This window comes from Sphaerodactylus townsendi, linkage group LG01 (genome assembly GCF_021028975.2).
Source record: "Sphaerodactylus townsendi isolate TG3544 linkage group LG01, MPM_Stown_v2.3, whole genome shotgun sequence".
Lineage (NCBI taxonomy): Eukaryota > Metazoa > Chordata > Lepidosauria > Squamata > Sphaerodactylidae > Sphaerodactylus > Sphaerodactylus townsendi.
In genome coordinates this window covers 63,091,383-63,112,997 of record NC_059425.1, presented here as the reverse complement: position 1 = coordinate 63,112,997, position 21,615 = coordinate 63,091,383, and the positions used below count along the sequence as shown (strand labels likewise).

General features: G+C 40.9%; 1 protein-coding gene across 2 annotated transcripts in view; it reads left to right on the top strand.

The window, feature by feature from the left end:
* Window positions 1–268: 268 nt before the first annotated feature.
* The window catches only part of WDR26 (WD repeat domain 26), a 36,849-nt gene continuing 15,502 nt past the window's right edge, over window positions 269–21,615 (top strand). The window contains exons 1-7 of one of the 2 annotated variants that reach the window (XM_048505320.1): window positions 269–1,157; window positions 2,879–2,978; window positions 3,157–3,213; window positions 16,281–16,417; window positions 17,429–17,526; window positions 18,482–18,638; window positions 21,242–21,380. In XM_048505320.1, the coding sequence (XP_048361277.1) occupies window positions 796–1,157; window positions 2,879–2,978; window positions 3,157–3,213; window positions 16,281–16,417; window positions 17,429–17,526; window positions 18,482–18,638; window positions 21,242–21,380 (1,050 nt within the window). In that variant the 5' untranslated portion in view covers window positions 269–795. The remainder of the gene's footprint in view (window positions 1,158–2,878; window positions 2,979–3,156; window positions 3,214–16,280; window positions 16,418–17,428; window positions 17,527–18,481; window positions 18,639–21,241; window positions 21,381–21,615) is intronic. The other variant, XM_048505405.1, reaches the window with a different exon arrangement.

The following is a 21,615-nucleotide window of genomic DNA, read 5'->3' as shown; positions in this document are numbered from 1 at the left end:
CATATGAGATAAGCAAAGTGGCATCATAAGAAGCCCGGCGACACGCAGAGGCAGGTGTTATGACAAAAGCCCCCCGTCCAAGCGTCTGCCCGGCCGGCCGGGGGTGCTATAGAGACCGGCCAAAGACCCTCGCGCCAGTTGCCCCGGGCTGCCCCTATAGCCTCCACACCCCATAGTCTACCCCAGGCGGCAGCGGAAGTGAGTGTAGGGGGCAGTATAGGAATTTCCTGTGACGTCCCGGCCCGGACTCCATTAGGCTGCAGCTAGGCAGAGAAGCCACAAACCCAGCGGCTGGTGGAGAGGAGAGGAGAGGAGAGGAGAGGAGCGGGCCGGGCGCCTGGGGTTGCCAGGCGGGGGGAGGCTTTCGGGCGGCGTCAGCTGGAGAGACCCCAGAGCCGGCGGCGGCCGCTGCCTCCTGAGGGACCCCAAGGAGAGGGACAGCCCCCCCTCTGCTCCTTACCCCCGTCGCCCCCCCCCATCCCACCCTATCCCCGCCGCCCCTTCCTTGCTCCCCCCCCCCGGCTTCCCACCACGGCCGCTCTCGGCGAGGAAACTCTGGCCTCCGCTTCCTCCTCCTCCGACTCGGACACCGGCGGAGCCTCCCCGCCACCGCGGAAGAAAGCGCGGGCCTCCCCGGCGGCGGCGGAGGGAGCAGGAGAGCCCGGGGCTTCTGCGGGCAGAGCAGGCCTCACCTCGTCCCCGTCCCCCTCGCTCTCCGCCGGGCTCGCCCCTCCTGCTGCCCACCCCCTCAGGGCCAGCGGCAGCACCAGCACCACCACTAGCAGCGCCGCCGCCATGCAGGCCAACGGGGCAGGAGCCGGGCAGCAGCAGCCGCCGCCGCCGTCGTCGCAGGGTCCCGAGCTGGGCTGCCTCGGCGCCCAAAACGGCGAGGCCTCGTCGGGCTCGACGGCCGGGGAGCAGCTGGCTCACGCCAACGGGCTGCTGCCTGCGGCCAACAGCGACAGCGGGAGTGGAGGCGGCGGCGGGCCGAGTGTCAACAACGGGGTGGCGGCCCCCGGGGGGTCCGTGGCCGACATGGGGGGAGGCGGCGGCGTCGGGGTCGGCGGCGGCGCCCTGAAGAAGAAGAAGCGCCTCTCGCAGTCCGACGAGGACGTGATCCGGCTCATCGGGCAGCACCTTCACGGGCTGGGCCTCAAGTAAGTGGGCCGAACCCAAGACAGACCCCCCCCCTCCTCCCAACAGCAACAACAACAACAACAATGAGGTTGGGGGTTAAATCTTCCCAGACCGTGTTGGTGGACGGTCGGTTTCTCAGGATGAGGCTCTCCTTCCATCCTGTTGTTATTTTTCTGGTCATAGTAATTCTGCTTTCTTTTGGTTTATCAGTGAATTCTGATTCTTTTGGGGGAACCCTGATTTGGCTGGGGGGGGGCCTTGATGACACTGCTGTGCTGTTAATGCCTTGCCTGTTATTACAGCTGGAGTAAAGTCGGATGAAATCTTTTTGTGGGGGATGTGAATACTGAGTGGATCTAGGTTTGTGCTGTTGGGGATAATGGCTCTGGCAGACTTGTTTATTTTAGGACACACATTGTATGCTTAAGGGGAAAAAGAAGCCAGCACTTTATCGTGTGTGTTGGTCCATATTTCTCTCTAGGAAGGCACTTTCTGCCACAGATTATCCTGTTGCAGTTTAATAAGGAAGGGGGAATTGTGGGAATGAAGTGAAGGAGGTGATGAAACCAAGGGACTATTTTTCTGGCCTAGTCCAGTTTTAACTTCCTACTAAGAAAACAGGCTGGTCTTCAGTCATCTGTGTCAGTCTGGCAGCCCAACAGATCATTAAAATGCATTGTTAGAAAGATGGTAATGATGAAGTGTTATGAATACAATGGAAGATAGAGATATTTGTTTATGTGATTGTGATATGAGAAGAATTAAACTAACGTGTATAGGCAAGTTTCATCGAAAAGTTTATCTGTATTAGAGTAGTTGATTGGATGGACATGATTATGAAGTCAAGTTCGGATACAGCTAGGTTTCATAAAGTCTTTCAGTATACTCTGTGTACTTTAAAAAGAATTAATGTCAAATGTGTTGCTGTTGCTTGCAGCACTGCAGTACTTTGAGCTGAGTAATAGGCATGCAGCTGTGGTGGGGGAGGGTAATAAACACTGGACATAAGCAATTGGAGTTGGTTTTGTTAATCCAGCTCAAAGAGTGCAACATATTGGTTCCTAGATACTTACTGAAACTTCATGTAAAGTCTCCTTTTACACGTCCTTAGTAAACTAAGGCTTTATGTACACGGTGAGAGCTAGTGTCACTGTAGGAATGGATTGGTTTTAATTAACCTAATACACAAAATGAGCACAACACTGACATTAGGCAAGTTTACAACAGCAGACAACAACTCGTGACTGTTCATAGTGTACACCATAGTAAATTTGCTATTTTTAGTTTATAAAGTGGTGGGGTGGGTTGCAGGTGTACAGATTGGATACTTAATAAACTAAGCCTATCTAATCGGCAACTGACATAAAATAGGCTGATACATTCACGAAAAGCAGACATATCAGTGTTTCAATTAATTCTTAAAGGTAGATTTTATGCTAGCTATGTTTTTAATGTAGACAGCTTGCTACTAAAAGCACTATTTTAACAACCTTGTTTTTCTTCCCTTATTTTAATCAGGAAGAGTAGCATTTGTAGGTATTATGGGATGTTACTAATCCATACATAGTTCTTGGGGTAGACATTGAGACATATTTATATTCAGTTGTTGAATATTTTTATAACTTCCAGGTGAAACAGCTTTTTCCCTTCAATATTTTGGACTATAGGTACAATGGATGAATGCATAATAAGAATGAAATTGGTTAGCTATGTCTCTTATAATACCATATGTCTCTTGCAGCCAGACTGTTGATCTTCTAATGCAAGAATCAGGGTGTCGTTTAGAGCATCCTTCTGCTACCAAGTTCCGCAATCATGTCATGGAAGGAGAGTGGGATAAGGTAATGCCTCTGAACTACAGCTGAGACTGTGATTGTATGGGCACTTCCTAGGGAATAAGCCTCCCTCTGTGGGACTTCCTTCTGAGCAAAGAAAAGATTGGGCGACAGATTTGTATATATTGTATTTCACAATACTTGACTTATCCTTTTCTCTCTCTTAAAAAATTGTTTCTTGTAGGCTGAGAATGACCTGAATGAACTCAAGCCTTTAGTGCACTCTCCACATGCAATTGTGGTAAGACGCATTCTTGAACTGTTTCAAATCCGTGCTAAAATTATTACAGTAACACTTTTTTAGTTCTGGTTGGAATTTGGATAAGTATTCATGTCAGTTTTTCCATATGTGCTAGCCACTGTTTCCTGCTTATTGGTAATATTTGGCATAACCCTAAAATATTAAGATTATTACTGCTGGGGGGATTCTGTTCCTGGAGGTCCTTCACCCCCAGAAGCTTTATTTGAGGGAGCATTTTGAGCAGCAGCGGAGGAGGAAGGTGGAGACTTTGCATATGATCCCCCACAGTTATGGAGATCATTGTCCTGCAAAGAGACCATTTTTATATATGAAACTAGTAGTTTAGAAATGTGGACAACTTTGGGGTTAATTCTAGAAATTTTCTTTAGTGAATTCTGGAATGTTGTATTTCTGTTTATGTTGTCTTTGGAAAAATATGTAGTCACTGTGAAAGCATGGCATATATGAATCAAATTTCATTGACACGCAGTGTCCACAAGCAAACAATGCTACTACCTTTTTGTTCTGCATTTGTATTACCATCTAGAAGTTAGGACTTTATTTTGGTTAAAGCAGACTAGTCTGGTGATCTTTTCATTTCAAATCCTACATTTCAGCTCTTTATGTTGTAACTGCTTTATCCTCCTTCCCCCAACTGATTTGGTATATTGATATGCTGGTTTAATGGTCTTAATTTCTATGGTGCAGGAGTAGAAAGGGCATGAAGAACTTCATGTCACTCTATTTTCTTCAATACAGTAATTTTTGCCTACATCCAATGGATTGTTTTTATAGTGATGGCACTTTCTGTTCAAGTGGAAAATATAGTAGTATGTTGCTAGGAATTGTAAAACAGTTAGGGATCAGCTGGTGTCTGCTTAGTTTTCTTCTGGTTGATTCATGTGTTGCCCAAAGGATACTTTCTTGTTCTTTTCCCTCTGCAAACAGGCAGGAAGTGGAAATCTAGAAAAACAGATGCTGCCTTAAACTTCAGTGGCTGCCTGAAAGTAGTTTTGTTTTGTTCCTTTATCGAGGTCAAAGTCTGCCCATGTCAAAAAACTTTCCTCTCAAAACAAGTATTTTTTTTTACCTTCTTAGCAAACTCATACAAATAGACAGTTGATAGCATGACACTTACAGTCTGAAATCTTGGATAGTATACAGATATTTTAAAAGTGCAGGAATCAAATACATGTGTGTCTCTGAGGTATTACAATGTGGCTGTTACTACTACAAAACTGATGCTCCAACATCTTTTAATGCCATTTCTATTTAATTTTTTGTAAAAATTGGCATAAACTAGTTCAGTATGGATTGGCATTCTTCTTGAGTGTTTAATTTGTAAGAGGAAAAGAACAAGGAGCCTACATAGCTGAATACTAAAATAGCTGAATACTAAAAAGAACTTAAAGGTCAGTTTTGGAAAATATATTCAGGTAAGTTGTGCAAGGGTAATATTGCCCTTTAATCAAAACTGTTTAAGATAGATTTTGAACCCCTTACTTTTGATTTTGTGTTTATCTAATGAAAGTAAAATGAATTGTGTGGAGAAATTCGAGACACACACAAATTGTAGTAGGGAGTATTTCCCATCTTAGATCTATCTATATATTTGGAGCTGAGATCTACAGGTATAGTCTGGAAACTTTGGCAACAGTTCTAAATAGCTGATTGGTGAAGAGTGGGGGTAGAGGTGTGCTTGCTATATTTCTGATAATGGAAATAACAGTATTACCCACTGGAAATAAGTCTACCTATGCATCTTAAATTGATTGTTCCAAATGTTGGCTATCAAGAATTGGAGACACCTGAAATGAAGTCCATTTGATTGTATAGCTGGCTGTTCTCAGATGAACTTCTGTCCTTCTCTGTTTTTTGGTAGATTTTGGGATGGGCTTGGGACATCCAGAAGTTCCATCAGAATTTAATTGTACACCATATATACAGGTTTTAGGGAACAGCATATTTTATTATGTATATAATTATATATTTTAATACTTTATTATGCATGTGTAAACTGCTCTCAGGATATAAATAAAATAAATAATTAAAAATTATTTCTGAGACTTTTCTGGACCATGTAGCAGCAGATACTATGGAAAAGGTCTAAACAGTTTTTAAAGAGTGAATCATCATACCACTAGGAATCTGAAGTGGTTTCATGTGGGGATGGGCTTGTGAGGTTTTCCCATTGTTGGTAAAGCTGCTGATAAAGTTCAGCAGCAATTGTCCTTTCACAGGGCAGGTTTCCCCATAGTTTCACTGCCCAATGGACACCGTCCCCCCAGTCACCAGGGCTTTTGTGGAGGTTTTTAAACAAATCAACAATGGAATATTCTTATAACAATTACCAATATTTGTACTGGGTTCTCTGAATCTCCATCTTTCATTAAAATAAAAGTAAATCTCTATCCTTGTCTATTGCAGAGATATGAAAGCTGGGAACTCAGGGAAGTCAGTACATTGTCAAAACAATATTGATGATTTTTAAAGAAAAATGTAAAAGTCCTTGAGGCAGTGGGAAGAAAGTGCCACTGTGGGGATCAAGTTGGGGGAAAGAGGTGCAGTATGGGCAGGAGAATGTAAATTTCCCACTTACACAGTAGCCATCTAAGCTTACTCTTCTCAAAAACTTTGATCTCAAAACTTTGGATCAAACCAGATTTAAGAACATCAGAGAAAAGGTGGGGAAACCCCAGGATGTGCACACATAACACCGTGATGCTTTGGGGAAGCAAGGGGGAAAAACAGTTTTCCAAAAGCAGGGAAGATTACATGTATGGTATTCAATTGGTTCCCTAATATTATATGCCAATTTTATAATCTGAACTCAGTATATGTTATTTTGCAAATGTTACATATAGAACATCACTTACTATATTAGAATCCCTGTTGATGCCTTTAATGAGTTCTAGATATTTCAAGAAAGTTAGGTACAAGTTAAGATGCTGCAAAATACTTCCCTTGTTACTGAAACAAGTTTTCCACATGTGCAAAGGCATTTACGAGAAATTGTTCTTGATAGAATAGATTTTTGCCAGTGCAGTATACTTCGATTTACCTCACATTTTTCATAAGTTAAACACATGCAGTGTTACCCTCTTAAGATAAAAACAGAGGAGAGGAAAATGATGTTGCAAGCTCCTCTCTTGTTGGGAAGAAAAGAGGGGTATAAGCAAATACATCTTAATAAATAATATCCTTGCCTGCTTATGGTCAGAGTAGCTCAGATAAAAAGAATTCACAGTACTTTCAAAAGCTGGATAGGCTAGGCTGTGACTTACCTTCTTCAAGGGAAGGCAGTTTCATGTTGGGAGATAACCACAAAAAGATACTGTTAAGAGGTTGTCCTCAGTTGATTTCTGGGGTGATTATAGGGGAAAAAAGATTGTTGAGCTCAGGTCATCTAAGATTGATTAGCCTGATCCTTTGCCACTTGGCCTCAAGTCTCACTAAGCTCCATTATCTTTGTGTTCATTTTGCAGCGTTAAATGTTGAAACATGCCCCTTGAATCATGCCAGAATTCTGTAGAGTTCACACTGTTGAAAAGAACTGTAACTGAGCACATGAATTTGTTGAGGACCTCAGTGATGAGGTAGACTCTAAATCATAAATAAACATACTTTAGGAATACCATAGAATTATGATCCAAAATCTCCTGTAGCCTGTGAACCTAGGTGACTGAGGAAAGTTGAGTAAAATGAGTCATTTTCCTCTTTCCTACCCTGTATCTGAAATTTGAAAACCAAAATTGTTGCAGTCGGGTTTCATAGAAAACCCCTTCATGATTGGACTTGGGGTCCATCCAATCCAGCATCCTATTTCCAGCAGCCGCTTAGATGGATTCCTCTGGGCAGCCTACAAGCCAGACATGAAGGCAGCATCCTTCCCCTATTGTATGTCCCCAGCAGCTGGTGTTCAGAGATATATTGCTATGACTGCATTTCCAGTCATGCCTGGATTAGAGAACAGTAAGACTGTAGGACTTGAGGGTGGAATTCTATGTTGCATGTAATTCCTTGATAATTGATAAACTGCATATACTACAGCTCCCTTTAGTTGCTAAATATCAACTTTTTACTAGGTGTCCGTCAAATTTCTATTAAATAGCAAGACTATTTAGTCTGTATCCTTTGAGCGATAGGGTTCCTTCTGGCCAGAATTCACTTCCTAGGATGGATGTGAGTCTGTCTGTCAAATGATCGTCCATATAGTTTCAACTATATTGGGCTGATAGACAAGATCAGTGGAAATAGATGCATTGTTTTTATTTGGTTATTGCAAGATTTCATAATAAGTAGCTGCAAATTGATATCATGATGTCATGATAAATGAATCATAATAGTGGAGTAGATCCTACTTCTGTCCTCCTCCTCTCCTGAGCAAAGTCTGAAGTCCTCCTCCAGCAAGCCTTTTGACAACTTAAATGGCTCTTCTGCTGGAGAAAGATCTACATATTGAAGAAAGTTTCCTTAGGCTGGAGGAAGCCTCCTTGGAGGATGATTGGAGCCAACCTAATAATTTATTTCAGTTGTTTTGGGGGAGTAATTCTACATAGGATTGCATTGTTTATCACAACAGTCCATGGTCTTACAGTGTAGAAACTAATGGCTGAGAAGAATCCATACCTGATTTGGCATTTTTATTGAGATCATTTGGATCTTTCATTCCTGTCAATGGCCAATTACCCACTGGGCAGCTGCCGCGCACTGGCAGCTGGAGCACCTTGCAGTAAGAAATCTTGTCCCAGTGCTCTTCCTCCCTGGGGCGCACTGAAAGAGGAAGCACATCAGATCAAGATTTCTTGTCCCAGTGTGCTTCCCGGTGCCCCACTTGAACTTCTCACTTTCCCCGTGGAAAGCAGGAGCACTTCTGGCATGACTTTTGCACCAGAGTGGGGTAAGGGTGTGGTAGATCCAGCCATGGGTAGTCGGCCAATATATATCCTAGGAAGAGAATCTTGTCAGTAGCATGAATTGAAGTTGGTGCAGATTGCTTTCAGATACTTTTGTATGCTACTTAACATCTGTATAACTTTAGAGACCATTTTCAAACTAACATTCATCTTTTGAGTGTAATGTTTTTATGCATGACTATTGAAAAAATAGTTTGGCAGGTATTGTAGATTATTTTATACTGAAACACAAAACTTTTATATTGAGCAGCTCCTGTGCACTTTATCCATGTATTGGTCCCTGGTTTCATACAAACAGTTGTATGCATGCATATGCAGGTTCTATGTTTGTTCACTGTAACATGTGAATAAGGCTATTCTGTAGCTGTGATTGGATTTAAGTTGCGAGTAGAAAGTCTCTATTGAAGACCTCAACTAAAAAAGGCTCGATCTCTTCCTGCTAGTTGCTAAGGCATACTGTAAGAGTGTCGGGATTCCCAAAGGAATATCCCCCTATTTCTTCATAGAGCTTTTGCTCCTTATGTTGGTGGATGTAATTAAGAGACCGCAAGGAGAATATTTGCAACTGCTTGTCCTTCCATCAGTTGTGTTGACAGCCTGAAAGAATAAGCTCACTGATCTTGGGTTGGAATGTATGTAACACCAAGTTTCCCTTCATTAAACTAGATCTCTGGGATGATTGGGGAAAGATAGAACAGCATTATTGTCTGTTACATTTCACTCTGTTAAACAATTAAACCCTTAGAGAACTGTAATTCGTATATTTCATTGCTCAGACCTTCATGTGGACTTCTGTAAATTACATACTTACTGCAAGCATAACTTTTGGTATTGGAGGTTTGGCTTTAAAGGAAATGCTTTCTTTCTGGAGGTGAAACCACCATTTTAAACCACCTTTTTTATGAAGTGTGGTAAAAAGGATTATTTTTCTCCCTCCAGCATTCCACCAAATCCCTGTCTATAGGGGCAGTAGGGAGATTCTAAGGGGTATCAGCCAGTGACAGGCTATGGAACTTAACAGAGGAGGAAGATAATTAAATGCAGGGATTGCCCCCAAATGATACTTGAGGGCACAGTAGAGAAAGAAAAACTACTAGTAGGTTAGTTAGGTAGTTAGGCTTTGACCAGTGAAGGAAAAGAACTTGGACATCTATAATTATATGCACATAGAGAGCTCAAGGGGTAATAAGAAGGCAAGAAAGGAGCAGGTATCCTTGTTACTCTAAGGAAATAGTAGGTTAAAGACTTGTGAGGGCATTGAGGAAAATATCCAAAGTGACAAGCTAACCCTGTTTCTGTGGGCTGAGATTCTTGGGTTTAAGGAGGAGTTCCAAATGAAATCATTATTTCTTTCTCTCTGACAGAAAAACCCTGTTTTAAAACAGATCTCTGCTGTCCCTTGCTGACTTGTTACATTACTTGTCCTATTCACCAAACCACCAAGTATTCTAAAGAAGAGACAATAAACGTATATTTTTGTGTTTAAAAAGGTGTGGTTTGAATCCCTCCAGGAGAAGGAGAGGGGGAAACTAATAGAATAACTTCAGATTCGTACTATACTTCCCCAGGCTTCCTCTGTAATCATAGCACATAACCAGCACAATTATATTACTTAATTGCCTTACTGACCTCTCACAACCCATGTCATAACTAAAATCAACCCAGACACTGCTACTGGAAGGTGTGACAAGACAGGTGGGGAGCTGTGAAAGCACCTGACCAATTGATTTGGGGTGGGGGGTGGTGTTGTTAGTTTACATTTAACTTTTTTTTCACCTTTATTTTATCACAATCATATAAGTAGATTAAGGGGGTGGAATGTAAAGAACCATATACTCTGATTGACTCTCTTGTGGACAAATAGGAACTTTAGGGCATAGCTTATTAGAATGTGGTACCTTTTGCAGTATTAGGGATTTGTGGGTCACTGATAATGAGGAGTTGTTAACATCAGATTAGGTTAAAATGCTTGGCAGGTGTGATTGAGGAGTTACATTGGCTGTAGCTTTTTTTTTGCTCATGTAATTATATTTAAAGAACCTCAAGCGCAGTAACTGGTTGGTTATTTAAAAATTTTTTTGTTGTATCTCATGTGACATTGCTCAAGGTCTGTAGGCTCAATGAGTAGTATCATTCTGCAGTTGAAGTGCTTAAGGGGTTATCCTAGGTAAAAACACTGGCCATCATTTTTTGAGCTGTAGTAGAGCTTGTTAAACAAGATATTGATAGAGGCTGAGAAGAAAACTATGACTCTATAAGCAGTTCAATATTAAAGTAATATTACTAGATATTTGGGTATTTAATATTAAAGCAGTTTGTATGCTGAGGCTCTATGCAGGCATATATGTTTTACCGAATCTTTGATAGGTATTATACCTGATTATCTAAGCTGTAGTGAAGGATTGAGCTCATTTTGTATGGGTATACAATGGAGAAGAGGAGAATTATGTAAGCTGTTTTGGGTCCCCATTGGGGAGAAAGGCAGGGTATAAATGAACTAAATAATAAAATATTAAGTACTTGAGCATGCCATGTGATGAGTCTAAGAGGTAAACAATAACATTTAAATTGGCTGCTGTGGGTTTTTCAGACTGTGGCTGGGGCGGGAAAACCCCGCAACAGTCAGTTGATTCCAGCCGTGAAAACCTTCAACAATACAACAAAATGAAACTTGTACTGTTTTGGTCTCTGCTTGGGGTTATCTTTCCAGATAGTAAAATATTTAAGTTAGGCAATTGAACATAAGAACATAAGAACTAGCCTGCTGGATCAGACCAGAGTCCATCTAGTCCAGCATTCTGCTACTCGCAGTGGCCCACCAGGTGCCTTTGGGAGCTCACATGCAGGAGGTGAAAGCAATGGCCTGCTGCTGCTGCTCCTGAGCACCTGGTCTGCTAAGGCATTTGCAATCTGAGATCAAGGAGGATCAAGATTGGTAGCCATAGATTGACTTCTCTTCCATAAATCTGTCCAAGCCCCTTTTAAAGCTATCCAGGTTAGTGGTCATCACCACCTCCTGTGGCAGCATATTCCAAACACCAATCACACGTTGCGTGAAGAAGTGTTTCCTTTTATTAGTCCTAATTCTTCCCCCCAGCATTTTCAATGAATGCCCCCTGGTTCTAGTATTGTGAGAAAGAAAAATTTCTCTCCGTCCACATTTTCTCTCCCATGGATAAATTTATAGACTTGAATCATGTCCCCTTCCGACGTCTCCTCTCCAAACTAAAGAGTCCCAAATGCTGCAGCCTCTCCTCATAAGGAAGGTGCTCCAATCCTTCAATCATCCTCGTTGCCCTTCTCTGCACTTTTTCTATCTCTTCGATATCCTTTTTGAGATGTGGCGACCAGAACTGAACACAGTACTCCAAGTGCGGTCGCACCACTGCTTTATATAAGGGCAAGACAATCCTTGCAGTTTTATTATCAACTCCTTTCCTAATTATGCCCAGCATAGAGTTTGCCTTTTTCACATCTGCCATGCATTGAGTTGACATTCCCATGGAACTATCAACTAAGACGCCCAAATCCCTTTCCTGGTCTGTGACTGATAGCACTGATCCCTGTAGCATGTATGTGAAGTTTGGATTTTTTGCCCCTATGTGCATCAGTTTACATTTTGCTACATTGAACTGCATTTGCCATTTCTGAGCCCACTCACCTAATTTATCAAGGTCCGCTTGGAGCTCTTCGCAATCCTTTGTGGTTCTTACCACCCTACATAATTTGGTATCATCTGCAAACTTGGCCACCACACTACCCACCCCTACTTCCAGGTCATTTATGAATAAGTTAAAGAGCACTGGTCCCAAAACGGATCCTTGGGGGACACCACTCCCGACATCTCTCCATTGTGAGAACTCCCCATTTATACCCACCCTTTGTTTCCTGTTCCTCAACCAGTTTTTAATCCATAGGAGGACTTCCCCTCTTATTCCTTCATTGCTGAGTTTTCTCAACTGTCTCTGGTGAGGAACTTTGTCAAAAGCCTTTTGGAAATCCAAGTAGACAATGTCCACTGGTTCCCCCTTATCCATATGTCTGTTTACACCCTCAAAGAACTCTAGTAAGTTTGTAAGACAGGACTTGCCTCTACAAAAGCCATGCTGACTCTTCCTCAGCAGGTCTTGCTTTTCTACATGTTTAATAATTTTATCTTTAATGATAGATTCTACTAATTTACCAGGAACAGATGTCAAACTGACTGGCCTGTAATTTCCTGGGTCCCCCCTAGACCAGGGGTAGGGAACCTGCGGCTCTCCAGATGTTCAGGAACTACAATTCCCATCAGCCTCTGTCGGCATGGCCAATTGGCCATGCTGGTAGGGGCTGATGGGAATTGTAGTTCCTGAACATCTGGAGAGCCGCAGGTTCCCTACCCCTGCCCTAGACCCTTTCTTAAAGATTGGTGTGACATTGGCCATCTTCCAGTCTTCAGGGATGGAGCCTGATTTCAGGGATAAGTTGCATATTAGGGATAAGTTGCATATTAGGGATTTCAGGGATAAGTTGCATATTCCATACATGGAAATTGGATATTTCCATGGCACATACTCCTCTCCAGTTTTCAATAAAAACTGAACTGGACATTATCTGAGAATGGCGCTGCTGAATTCACTAAAACAGAACTTGATTTCTTATGTTAATGCTGTTCCTTAACTGCCGTTAGTGAAATTGTGGCAGTTTGCCTTTGAGTATTAGTTGTTGTTGGGGCAATGGAATGGGTGGGGTGTAGATAGTCTTTGCCATCATGCCCTGCTTAATGGCTTTTTGTGGGGACTGGCTTCTGTGGAAAGCACAAGGATATTTGGCTACTGAGCAGGAGCACCTTTATTGATGGTTGAAAGCAGGAACCCAACCTTTTTGAGCCTTCAGGTACCTTTCAAATTCTGACCCAGGTTACAGAGCCAATAACAGAATGTCAGGGAATAAGGTTGTGCATGATGCTATTTCTTTAGCATTTCAGAGAGAAACTCTGTATAACATGATGCCTTTTTAAATGAACATTTTTAAAAATAAATTCTTCCATAGATGTGCAGTAACACAGTGCAGATCCTCTTGCTGTGATACCAGCTGTTGGTGAAGCAACTTTAAAAAATTCTTCTCAGCCATTCAGATGCCAATTGGTTCTTCTGGACAAAAGCCCCACCTGACCCTACTCACATTCTAAACACTCGGTGGGTACCAGGAAAGTGTTGATGGTACATGATACCCATGGGTACCGCATTGAAGATCCTTGCTTCTGAGGACAAAACCCTTCTAATTAAAGAAGAGAGATTTCTTTTAAGAAAACTGTATCTTGTTTTGGGGTGCTGTGTGGTTTCCGGGCTGTATGGTCGTGTTCTAGCAGCATTCTCTCCTGACGTTTCGCCCTCATCTGTGGCTGGCATCTTCAGATCTGAAAAGTATATTAAAGTATAATAAATATGTGAAAGCTGACTGTGATTGCTCCTTGGACAGAGATGTTTCGAATTTCTGGGATGGAGTTGTCATCACTTTGAAGAATTCTTATATTCTTGTGTGGCCTAGCTCAAATTGAACATTTTGTTTTTGTGTCTGAAATAATTCTTCCACTTTCAGAGAAATAAGTAGTTTAATAAGTGGGGGTTGGGACAAGGAGAGAACAGGATACGGTATCTGGAAGCCATGCTTGTTCCCTCTCACCTCCCGTGTCCAGAGGTGTGTAGAAAACTTGATTTTTGGAAATGAGATAGAAGCCAAGATATTCTGCACTTGTTCAAAAGCATCCTTTTAAAACATGTGCTTCTCATATCCTGTATGGAAAGTGGTTGGGATTTAAAACAGTAATTTGTTAAGTCAGAACATCAGCTGCTACTGTTATTCAATTGGGATACTGGTATGTTGGAAAAAAGTAGCAATTTTTTATCAACAGTGAATGTTGATCATAAGACACAGAGCAAATAATACTACAATGTCTGTTACAGTGCTGTTCTCTGCAAACAATATATGTATACCAGATGATGTTTCTTTCTGCTACTTATTCAGTAACTTTTAAAAACTTAGAAAAATTAGCAGTTTTGAAGTATAAAGTTTCAGCTACAAAAGAACTTGTTTCCTCTGGAGTACAAGTTAGTGGGAGAGTGTTTCCGGATCCAACCTTAACAAATTAATTGAGACAGTACCTCTTGTATTTCAGAGCCTACGTTGTCTGATTCTGTGCTTTGGTTCACAGTATTATTTCTCAATAAATTTACTAGACTTTGAGGTGCCAAAGTACTTTGTTATAATACAAAAATGGTGTGAGTGGAGAGAGTTATAATACAAAAATGGTGTGAGTGGAGAGTTATTGGGCATTATTCACCAAACAAGCATTGTGGTAGTAATCTTACCTGAAATATATGCATGTTTAGAATCTTGCTGGTATTGGGGGTTCTTGAGGCTGAGGTCACCATGCAAAAAACAGTATGGATAAACAGAGTATACTGTGGGATTTCTAGTTTGGTTGGTCTTTGCTTTATGCCGATTTTGCTCATAATTTTTATGATTTTGGCCTGCTAGAGGCATGTGACACTTTCTGGCACAGTATCCATTATTTCTTTACACATGTTTAGTATTTGCATATAATTTATTTCAGTAATTAAATAAATAAACTTTTAACATACCGTATTCAGAAATGTTGCCCTCTGTAGCAATATAATTAAAGGTAAATCTATGCCAATGAATTTGCAGGTGTTCATCTTCTGTTACCTTTCCCGCTCTTTTCTCCATTGCCTGTACCTCACCCTGTTGTCTTCCTTTTACTGATACTAAATAATAAGCTCTGTGAGACAGAAACATGCCTATTTTGCTTATTCTGTGAAACACACAGCATGCTGGTGGTATATTAACAATAGTACAGCCATTGGAGCTTTTTATACCAGTGCCAAATAATCTCCTCCCCATACCTTGTATCCATTAATATGTTAATCATTGGACATAGCTATTGAGAGTTCCGTGTAAAGAAAATTAATATATGCTATTGAGCTCTACTTGTAGAAAGTAGGTATTCTTAGATTTCCTTGGAGACCAAGTTGGCAAATAACTAGTTCCTGAATCAATTTTTTCTAAGCTGCAGTATATGCTTTTACGTATTGTATATTTAATCTTTAAGCCCTGCACATATACAAATGTAGTTCTGGATTAACCCTGCCAGTTTAGCATGAATTCTCAGTACTGTAGTTGTAACTGAAATAGTTGGGTTTTTTATATTGATGCATGTGATTCAGAGGATTCCATCCCAGCTTAGTAATTATTATTCCCATAGAGAAAATTGGAGGAAGATTGGGAAGGTAACTTTGGGGTTCCATCATGCAAGTATATAGTCCTATATTTGTAAAAGCATATGCTTCAAATTAGGAACTCCATGAGAAGAGGTCATGGCTGACTGATAGAACACCTGCTTAGCATGCAGAAGTTTGCTGGTTCGACCCCTGGCATCTGTTATTAAAGTGAACAAATGCTGGGGAAACATCTTCTCTGCTTCATATACCATTTCCATTTGAGGAGACAGTATTGAGCTAGATGGTTCAGTGGTTTGTTGGGGGGGGGGGCGCAGAGGTGGGATCCAGCAGGTTCTCACAGGTTCCCGAGAGTAGGTTACTAATTATTTGTGTGTGCCGAGAGGGGGCTACTAATTGGTGATTTTGCCATGTGATTTTTGCCTTAGTTACGCCACTCCTCTCAGCAATAGCGCACAGAACTTGAAGCAGTCTAGCAGTCTAGCAGGAGGTGCACCTGCGCCTGCGTGCATTCGTTTCCCACCTTGCCACAACCCCGCCCAGGAATGCCCCACCCCCGGAATGCCCGGCTACACCCCCGTCGTGCCCCGCCTAGCCTCTTTGGCGCTACGCCACAGTTTGAATCCCACCACCATGGGAACCTGTTACTAAAATTTTTGGATCCCACCACGGGGGTGGGGGGGGGTATTTTTTGTATAACACAGTTTCATATGTACACTTGGCTGATTTCTGGTTTTTGAAACACTGTGGTTTTGGGATACCAGAATATCCCTGCAACTATTAAAGCATTCATTTTTCTGTTTGTAAAGGGAAAAAGCAGAATAGTCTGTACTCTATTGTTCAGGTACAAATATTTTCTGAAATGTCAGTCAACCTTTTCCCCCTACCTGACTTCTGCTTTCTGTCATGTCAGAGAATGAAGTTTTTGCTGCTGCAGCAAAAGTATTTAGAATATCTGGAAGATGGTAAGGTTCTGGAGGCACTTCAAGTTCTACGTTGTGAATTGACACCCCTGAAATACAACACAGAGCGTATTCATATACTCAGTGGGTAAGTGAGGTATCAACATTATAATTTGGTTAGTTATCAACCCTACAATTTCTAAGGATTTTCACACTTTCACATAGTCTGTCTTCGTTATAGTGAAAATACATTTTGGAGATGTTTATCTCAGTTGAGCTATACTTTTCCTGTTGGAAGTTGGTGGGAAAATTCTGGTGCAGAACTGGTAGAAGAACATGCTGCCCATGCTTCTGTCAAAGCATTCGTACTAAACTTAAAATGTGTCATTTTAGAGGAGTTATTTTATTGAATTGGATTTTAACATGCTGTTGAGTCTCCATGGTTTCTTCATTTCTCACCAGTTGCATATGAGAGGATCATCTTAACTAGAAGAACACAGGCATCCTAAGTTGTTAAAAATAAAGCATTTTATTTTTATCTATTTATTTAAAATGTTTTACCTGCTTTGCTGCTTAAAGTGGAACAAATTAAACAACACTAAATAAAAATATGAACAATTAAAAATACACCAGGGTAAAAAATTTAAACGAAGAAATTTTAAGCAATTTAGTCCATGATCAGTGATAGAAAATTCTGCCAAATCGCTTCTGCCTTATGGAAAACCCATAAGGTTTTTAAAGCAAACATTTGCTTTGCCATTGCTTGCCTCTGCTTAGTACCCGTAGGCTATCTTCATGATCTTCCATCCTACTTAGCTTCAGAGGTGGGATGAGAGGAGGCTAGCCTGGGCCATCCAGTTCAGGGTAGGCTACAAAAAGAATCTTGGTTGCCATCTGTCCAGCCACAGAAGGTGGAAAAACCTGCAATAGAACCTTAGAGGATGTTCTTAAAGAGGAGACAGATGTGTAACAGTAAGCTGCCATTCCAATATTAAATGACAAAGTTGGAGGTTTAGATTTTAACTGTTTTAAACTTAAGGTTCTGCATTGGTCTCTTCTTCTTTGTGTTCACAAGAAGACAATGGAATCTGTCTTTTCAAACTTAGGAAAGTTCTGTAGTTTAAAACATTTCAACTATGTATTTCTTTTCACTATGCAGATATTTGATGTGTAGTCATGCAGAAGACCTGAGGGCAAAAGCAGAATGGGAAGGAAAAGGAACAACTTCCAGATCTAAGCTCCTGGACAAACTCCAGAGTAAGAAAACCTTTATGTTCCACTGCCTGTCTAAATCGCCAGTACATCCCACTCTGAAGAGACTAGTTGAGCCATGTAACTTGATATGATCCAGAAGGAGGGGCCTGCTTATCTGTGGTAGCTCTGCTTTGCAAGTAGAATGTGCCAGCTGCTCCATTTGATAGGATCAGTAAGTCAATGATGTGAAAGACCTTGAACCTGAGAACTGAGATTGGTCTCAGTAGCCTGGTACAGACAATAACCCCGCATGTTTACTGAATGAATGGGATGGGAGTGCAGGTATGAGTGCATTGGCCATACCTCCATGTGATTACCTGGTCTTCCTCAGAGGTGACCGCACAGTTGATGTGGCTCCCTCCCCATGATCAGCAGTATTCAGAAAGCAGTTTCACTGAGCACAGGGAGGTGGATGTATGCATGGCCAGTTGCCTCATGCTGTCACATCCTGAAGACAAGTAGGAGATCATGTGGAGATGGGGCAGAGCCAGCATGTTTGGGCCTTCTGTCCTTTCCCATATGTTCAGTGAATATGTGGGGTTATTGTCTGTACCACAGACCAGGATATGGCGGGTCAGTGTATTCATGTATCCTGTGAGTCTGTTCCTCCTGCAAAAGACACTCTGTCAGAGGAACACACCAGCAGAAAGCCAGTGGTACTGTGTTTGCCACTGGCTTGGAACTGCTTGGGGCTGGCAACTGGACATTTCTACAGACACGAGTTTGCATTAAATCATTGTGTGCTTCTCTTGGTAAAAATTAAGAATAAGTTTGGTATCCTGTAAGAAGATCTTAATTAGTGAAGCATATTAGTTAACATGAATTAAAATTGATATAGTTTAGTAAGGGAATAGGTGTTGAAAAGCCTTGTCTCTTAATGACATCCCAAGTAAAGTATTAAATTACGGAGTTGAACAATTACTGTTTGTACTAAAATTACTTCCTTAATTTATTGAAGCTTACCTACCACCGTCAGTGATGCTCCCCCCAAGGCGTCTGCAGAATCTGCTGCGTCAAGCTGTGGAGCTACAACGGGACCGGTGCCTCTATCACAATACCAAACTAGATAACAATCTAGATTCTGTATCGCTGCTTATAGACCATGTTTGTAGTAGGTAAGAGAGCCATGTTTGTTTTTAAGAAAAGTAGCAGTGTTTTCTAGTGCAGCAATGTTACTTAAAATATATTTACTCCTTTGTGGAGGAGCCATGTATTATTCTAAGTTGAATGACTAGCATCTGGGAAAAGTAGGTCTTCTTGCTAGCTGATATGTAAGAGTGCTTCATTCATTGTTTTAAGGGATGTTAAAAAATGCAAGTCAGAGTTTGTGGGTTGCATCTCCATACAGAGCCCAAATTGAATTTTGGATGATGCTGATATAATTGTAACCCATGCTCAGCTAGCAGTCATTCGTGATAAATTAGCTTAGCAAATAAGGTAGCATTTAACATTGTAGGTGGGGCAGCTTCCTCCTGTAATGAGAGCAGCTCTTTTCATTCTTGTTAAGCCAGTGTTCCACTTTAAAATTGGTCCTTTAAAATATGTATTAGAAGTAATAGGGAACACATAGCATCTCTGTACTGTTTGCTTGGTAAACTGCATCATTTTGAAATGTTCAGTTGTTGAAGTCTTTTTCAACACAGTGAGCTACATTTGAAAACTTTCTTCAGGCAGAGAGCCTCAGTTAAGTCATTCCTTCTTAGAGTGTTTCCCCCTGATAGTAGGTCTTCCGTGTATGCATTCAGGAATTGGAGGTGGCTATTGCCTGGCTTGACACTAGTAGCATTGACGTGGAGACAATGTATTACAACTGGATTGTTCATACAGCCTCTGTGAGTTGCTTGTGGCAGCTTGGAAAGGGCATCTGCAATTGCACTGACCCGTTAATTTGGATACTGTTATTGTGGAAGCACTTGTTGTCTCAGGTGTAGTGCAGAAGCACTCTTGTAAAGGCACCATGGCTAGAAATGGCCTCTTGTAACCTTCATACTGTGGGCCCAAAAAAGGTATCTTGTTTAGCTTACACTGATATAGGCATGGTTTAGATGCCACAGCAGTCATTGTTTACAGCTACATAAACAGTCTTGTTTACACAAACCCAGCTCCCCCTTTTCTTTTTGTGTCAAGATAAGTTAGTACTATTTGTGTACCAAATTACAGTTTGCTGTCCCATCCATATCATCAAACTGTAGCTGGCAGCCATAGCCAAACCTCTGGAATCCTGATTCACAGGGCAAGTGCTAACCATACCGTTCTCCACTGAGATGTAACAGCTTTTGTTTGGGGACAAAACAATTATATGACTGTGCATGAGAGGAGTGGGAGGCAGCAGGATTTGTATGAACAAGGCTGAAGCATCTTCAAGACTTGTTCATGTAGTTGCAAACCATGATTTCTGTTGTGTCCACACTTTAATCTTACTCCAGAATTAACATCAGAGTGAGAAATTCCAGAAACTTTTAGGGAAACTAAGCTTTATATAGTCCCTTAAATTATCTGACACCTCAGAACTTGAAATGTTTCTCATTCCTTTCATGCTGCCCCACACATACCTGATTTTCCACATTTGTCTTCATCCATCAGCTATTTACCTTAGATGCTGTTAACCTCTGAGGATCTTAATTCTTCATATTCTATAAATAACTTGGGAAATACCCTGGGTGTTTAACTTTTTAAGTAAGATAATTTATAGTAGATCTTTTCCTTGTTCATGGCTTATTCTGTCCTGCAGTTGAGAATGAATACTATTGATCATGTTCTACATTAGATGAATAACATCTATCATTAGTCTCAGAACTTGCAAGATTGGCCCAAACTAGTTTGGACATTTTTCAAGTTCCATAATCTGCTTTTCCTGATTTTGACTTATTGAGTGTAATGATATTGAGTCGACTGATGCTGAAATTTGTGACAAAAGAAGGATAGAAGTTTAGATTGTAATTCTGCCCAGTTAAGATGAAAAATCTAATTTATTTCAACAGGATTTTTGTGGGTCTTCAATATCAGAATGGAAGGTATAATTTAGAACTGTAACTTGTGGGCACAAGGCAGTGGTGGGATTCAGCAGGTTCGCACCACTTCTGCAGAACCAGTTGTTAAAATGGTTCTTGTAAACAACCAGTTGTTAAATTATTTGAATCCCGCCACTGCCACAAGGTATCACAATTTTTAATTGACATTCCTGTTTGTAAGAATTTTAAGCACTAAAATCACAAACACCAAGGCTTGTAAGATAAATGCTTAATTTTTAAGATCTGTTACTAGCTGCATTCCACAAAAATGCTCAAAGTAGTTCACAGTAACAATATTGCAAAACAATGTCACAAAAATCACGCAGTAGATTACAAACGGAAGGATAACAGATGCTATCAATAGTTCAATTTTAAACTGCGGTACAAAATTACAGCTTGTTAGTATCCAAGAGTCTGATCAAAGCTGGAGGCTTGTTTTTCATATTCCTGACAATTAATTAGGATAGTTCACATATACAAATGAGAGAACAAATAGGACAGTTTGAAAAAATGAAGATTATACCACAGTCTAAAGAGGTCAGATGTACTATATTTGTACATCTTTATTCTTCCTTTCTAGATAACATTCAGGATGTCTTGCATGATGGTTCTGTGGGTAATGTTCATTCTCAGTCTGTACTAGATCATGTAGCGGAACTGTGATTATATTTCATAATTTCTTTTGTATTTGTTTCTGTGTTTTCCAGAAAACAGTTCCCATGTTACACACAACAGATACTTACAGAACACTGTAATGAAGTGTGGTTCTGTAAATTCTCCAATGATGGCACTAAACTAGCAACAGGATCAAAGGATACAACTGTTATTATATGGCAGGTTGATCCAGTAAGTATGTAAATGCCTGTGTAAAGTTCTCAGTAAAGCATAAAATTAATCTGATCAGTCATTCAACTGTAATGTTTCGTGGGCCATTTGCTATCCTGGATGTCTGGTGGCATTTTTACTTTTTGCATTTGTTTCAGCCACAGCTTGATTTTATCTCATTCAAGGGCTTGCATTAGAAGTAAAATCCACTTTAATTAATTAATTAATTAATTAATTAATTAATTAATTAATTAAT